This window comes from Chiloscyllium plagiosum, chromosome 24 (assembly GCF_004010195.1).
Source record: "Chiloscyllium plagiosum isolate BGI_BamShark_2017 chromosome 24, ASM401019v2, whole genome shotgun sequence".
NCBI lineage: Eukaryota > Metazoa > Chordata > Chondrichthyes > Orectolobiformes > Hemiscylliidae > Chiloscyllium > Chiloscyllium plagiosum.
In genome coordinates this window covers 2509682-2513605 of record NC_057733.1, presented here as the reverse complement: position 1 = coordinate 2513605, position 3924 = coordinate 2509682, and the positions used below count along the sequence as shown (strand labels likewise).

At 52.4% G+C, this 3924-nt stretch overlaps 1 protein-coding gene across 2 annotated transcripts in view; it reads left to right on the top strand.

Annotated features, from left to right (window-relative positions):
• Positions 1-2112: 2112 nt before the first annotated feature.
• The window catches only part of galk1 (galactokinase 1), a 45633-nt gene continuing 43821 nt past the window's right edge, over positions 2113-3924 (top strand). For both annotated transcript variants that reach the window (XM_043714288.1, XM_043714289.1), the window contains exon 1: positions 2113-2304. In XM_043714288.1, the coding sequence (XP_043570223.1) occupies positions 2143-2304 (162 nt within the window). In that variant the 5' untranslated portion in view covers positions 2113-2142. The remainder of the gene's footprint in view (positions 2305-3924) is intronic.

Here is a 3924-nt window from a genome sequence, read left to right as displayed (position 1 = left end):
CCAGATCTTTATATATCGAGTCCCTCCGGACCCGGTCCATCTTTGATCTCCATGTAAATTGAAAGATCACCGGGGTGACTGCAGCCGCATAGGTTCTGGGAACAAGCCAGACCTGTGCCATGTATAACAGCAATGACAGTGCCTCACACCTGATGACCAGGTTTTTTCCCGCGATGGAGAGCGACCGCAGCTTCCATCTACTCAGTTTCTGCCTCACTTTGCTGATATGCTCCTCCCAAGACTTGGCGCAAGCCCCAGCTCCGTACCAAATACCCAGCACCTCCAGGTGATCGGTCCTGACGGTGAAGGGGATCGAGGATTGGTCGGTCCAGTTCCCGAAGAGCATGGCCTCGCTCTTGCCTCGGTTTACCTTGGCCCCCGAGGCTCGTTTGAACTGGTCACATATGCACATGAGTCTGTGCACGGACAGCGGATCCGAGCAGAAAACGGTGACGTCATCCATGTACAGGGATGCCTTAACCTGCAGGCCCCTGCTGCCAGGAATAGTCACCCCTCTCAGGCTTGCATCCTTCCTGATGGACTCGGCAAATGGCTCTATGCAGCACACAAACAAGGCAGGAGAGAGAGGGCAGCTCTGCCTGACTCCAGATCTGACTGGGAAACTATCTGATTCCCACCCATTGATTGAGACTGCACTGGCAATGTTGGTGTAGAGCAGTATGATACACTTGCAGATTCCCTCCCGAAAGCCCATTTTGGAGAGAACATGCTGGAGTTGGACTGGGGTGGACAAGGTCAAAAATCAAACTATACCAGCTTATAGTTTAGCAGGTTTATTTGACAAAGTTAAAAATCACGCACCAGGTTGTAGTCCAACAGGTTTATTTGGAAGCACTAGCTTTTGGAGTGCTGCTCCTTCATCAGGTGGTTGTCCTGTCAAAGGCTTTCTCCTGGTCCAGGCAGATGAGGCAGGTGTCCAACCCTCTGTCCTGCACATAGGCGATTGTATCCCTGAGGAGTGCGAGACTCTCAGCGATCTTCCTGCCCGATACAACACAGGTTTGGTCAGGGTGAATCACCGACCCCAGAGCAGACCCGACCCGGTTGGCGATAACCTTTGACAAAATTTTGTAATCCGCATTCAATAGTGAGATTGGTCTCCAATTTCTGAATTCCACCCTCTCCCCCTTCTGCTTGTAGATGAGGGTGATGATGCCTTTCCTCATGGATTCACTCATAGTACCTGCCAGAAGTATACTGACATACACCTCCAGCAGGTCCTGGCCAATCAAGTCCCACAGAGCGGAATAGAACTCGACCGGTAAGCCGTCGCTTCCGGGAGTTTTATTCTTTTCGAAGGACTCGAGGGCCTTGGTCAGCTCATCCAGCGATAGCGGCTGGTCCAGCCTCCCCCGTGTTCTGTCGTCTAAGACCTCCGTGATAGAGGACAGGAACGACTGGGAGGCCGTGCTGTCAGTCGGCTTCGCGTCATACAGACTGGCATAGAAGGATTTACTGATCCTCATGATGTCAGCCTGAGATGACGTTATCGAGCCATCTTCTTCCCTCAGGCTGCTGAGCACGGAGTTCTCTTTGTGCACCTTCTGGAAGAAGAAACGTGAGCACATCTCGTCCTGCTCCAGGGAGCGGACCATGGACCGGAAGATTATCTTGGAGGCCTCCAAAGAGAATTTAACAATAAACAAATCAGAGGGGACATGCAAAAAAGATTTTAGATTGAACAAGTGGCCCAGATTTGGGGATAAATGATAAATGACAATACATTCCTGACACACACCCAACATTCCTCCATTCACAATGAAGTGCAGAGAGGGTGTGACACCAGCAACCAATCAGCATCGACGGGGTGGGGAGGGGTGTGACACACATGGTGGGGCGGTGTCCCCTAGCGGCCAATGGGAGGCGCGGACGTGAGCGGGCGGTGCCGGCGGCATCGATCAACAGATAAGGCGGGGACGACGGAATGATTGACAGACGCAATTTATATCTGATTGACGGATGGGGCAGAGGGGGCGAGGCTGATCTTTGATTGACAGAGAGATGGGCGAGTAGGGTGTGGGGTAAGTGCGGTGCTGACGTTTGATTGACAGGAGGGGGCAGTGTTTGCGTTGATTGACAGGGGGGGCAAGGCGAGGGCACGGCTGGCCGCGCGGCTTGCTGATGATGGCGGACGCCGGGGTTGAAAGGTTGCTGCACGACACGCTGCGGGCTTTCAGGGAGAATTACCCGACCTGCGAGCCGAGTGTTGGCGTGGCCGCTCCGGGAAGAGTGAATCTCATCGGAGAGCACACAGACTATAACCAGGGATTCGTGTTGCCGGTGGTGAGTGGGAGGACAGCGTGAGGGAGGGCCGAGTGGTTTGGGAAAGAGAAGGAGGGGGCGTGAGGAAGGCAGGACATGTAGAGGTGCGATGTAGTGGAACAGGGCCAGGGTTCAGCATGAGGGAGGGGCAGAGCGGGTGGGATGGGCGGGAGAGGAGGGTGTTTGTGGGGATACAGTGGGAATGGGGTGGGATGGGCGGGAGAGGAGGGTGTTTGTGGGGATACAGTGGGAATGGGGTGGGATGGGCTGGAGTGAGAGTGTTTGTGGGGATACAGTGGGAATGGGGTGGGATGGGCTGGAGTGAGAGTGTTTGTGGGGATACAGTGGGAATGGGGTGGGATGGGCTGGAGTGAGAGTGTTTGTGGGGATACAGTGGGAATGGGGTGGGATGGGCTGGAGTGAGAGTGTTTGTGGGGATACAGTGGGAATGGGGTGGGATGGGCTGGAGTGAGAGTGTTTGTGGGGATACAGTGGGAATGGGGTGGGATGGGCTGGAGTGAGAGTGTTTGTGGGGATACAGTGGGAATGGGGTGGGATGGGCTGGAGTGAGAGTGTTTGTGGGGATACAGTGGGAATGGGGTGGGATGGGCTGGAGTGAGAGTGTTTGTGGGGATACAGTGGGAATGGGGTGGGATGGGCTGGTGGGCTGGAGAGGAGAGGAGGGTGTTTGGTGAGTGAGGGAGATTGAAGAGTGATGGAGACTGCAGCGGTAGGAAATTGTTGGAGAAGAGGGATTTTGAGGGAAGTACGTTGAGTCCGTAGCCTTAATGAGCCGAATGCGAGAGGGGTGTGGTGCGCAAGTGTTGGCAGAAGTAAAGGGATGAGCTGAGGGGTAAGAATCAGTTAGAGATAATGGGGAAGATGGTAGAGATGGGGTGGGAAAGAAGGTGTTTTAGTTGATGATGGTTGAACGATTGATGTAGGTCAGGATTTGGGGGAACCTGCTCCCCAACCAGTCAGTGGGAGGAGAGCTGAGAAGTTATAGGCAGGGAGAAGGGAAGGATGGGCAGGAGAAAGGCTTCTTGCACTGGGAGGAAGAGATCCAGCTGGGGAGCAGGTTCCCCCAAATCCTGACCTACGTCAACCATCATCAATAAAACAGAGAACGTGGTCTGGCTGATTGTGGGATCCTTTTGTACTGAGATGAGTGGAGGGATACCAGACTTTACAGGAACAAATTACTGCAAATGCTGGAATCTGCTGAAAACGAACAATGCTGAAAATCACAGAAAGTCAGGCAGCGTCGAAACATTAGCTGGCTCTCCCATTGGATGCTGCCTTACGCACTGTAATTTCCTGCCAGACTTTATACATTGTAACAGAGTACAAATCACAGTGACCGGTGTTGGTTGTAAAATGCCTTGATACTTTCTGATTCCATCAATCGTGCTCTGAAAATCCCATGATCTTGCATGTAAGAAAATGCTTTCAAGTGCTGAATGAGAAAGCTTTGTGGAGGCTTAACTTTAAAGCAAACTACTGAACATTATTAAAAATCACACAACACCAGGTTATAGTCCAACAGGTTTAATTGGAAGCACACTAGCTTTTGGAGCGATGCTCCTTCATCAGGTGATAGTGGAGGGCTCGATCATAACACAGAATTTATAGCAAAAATTT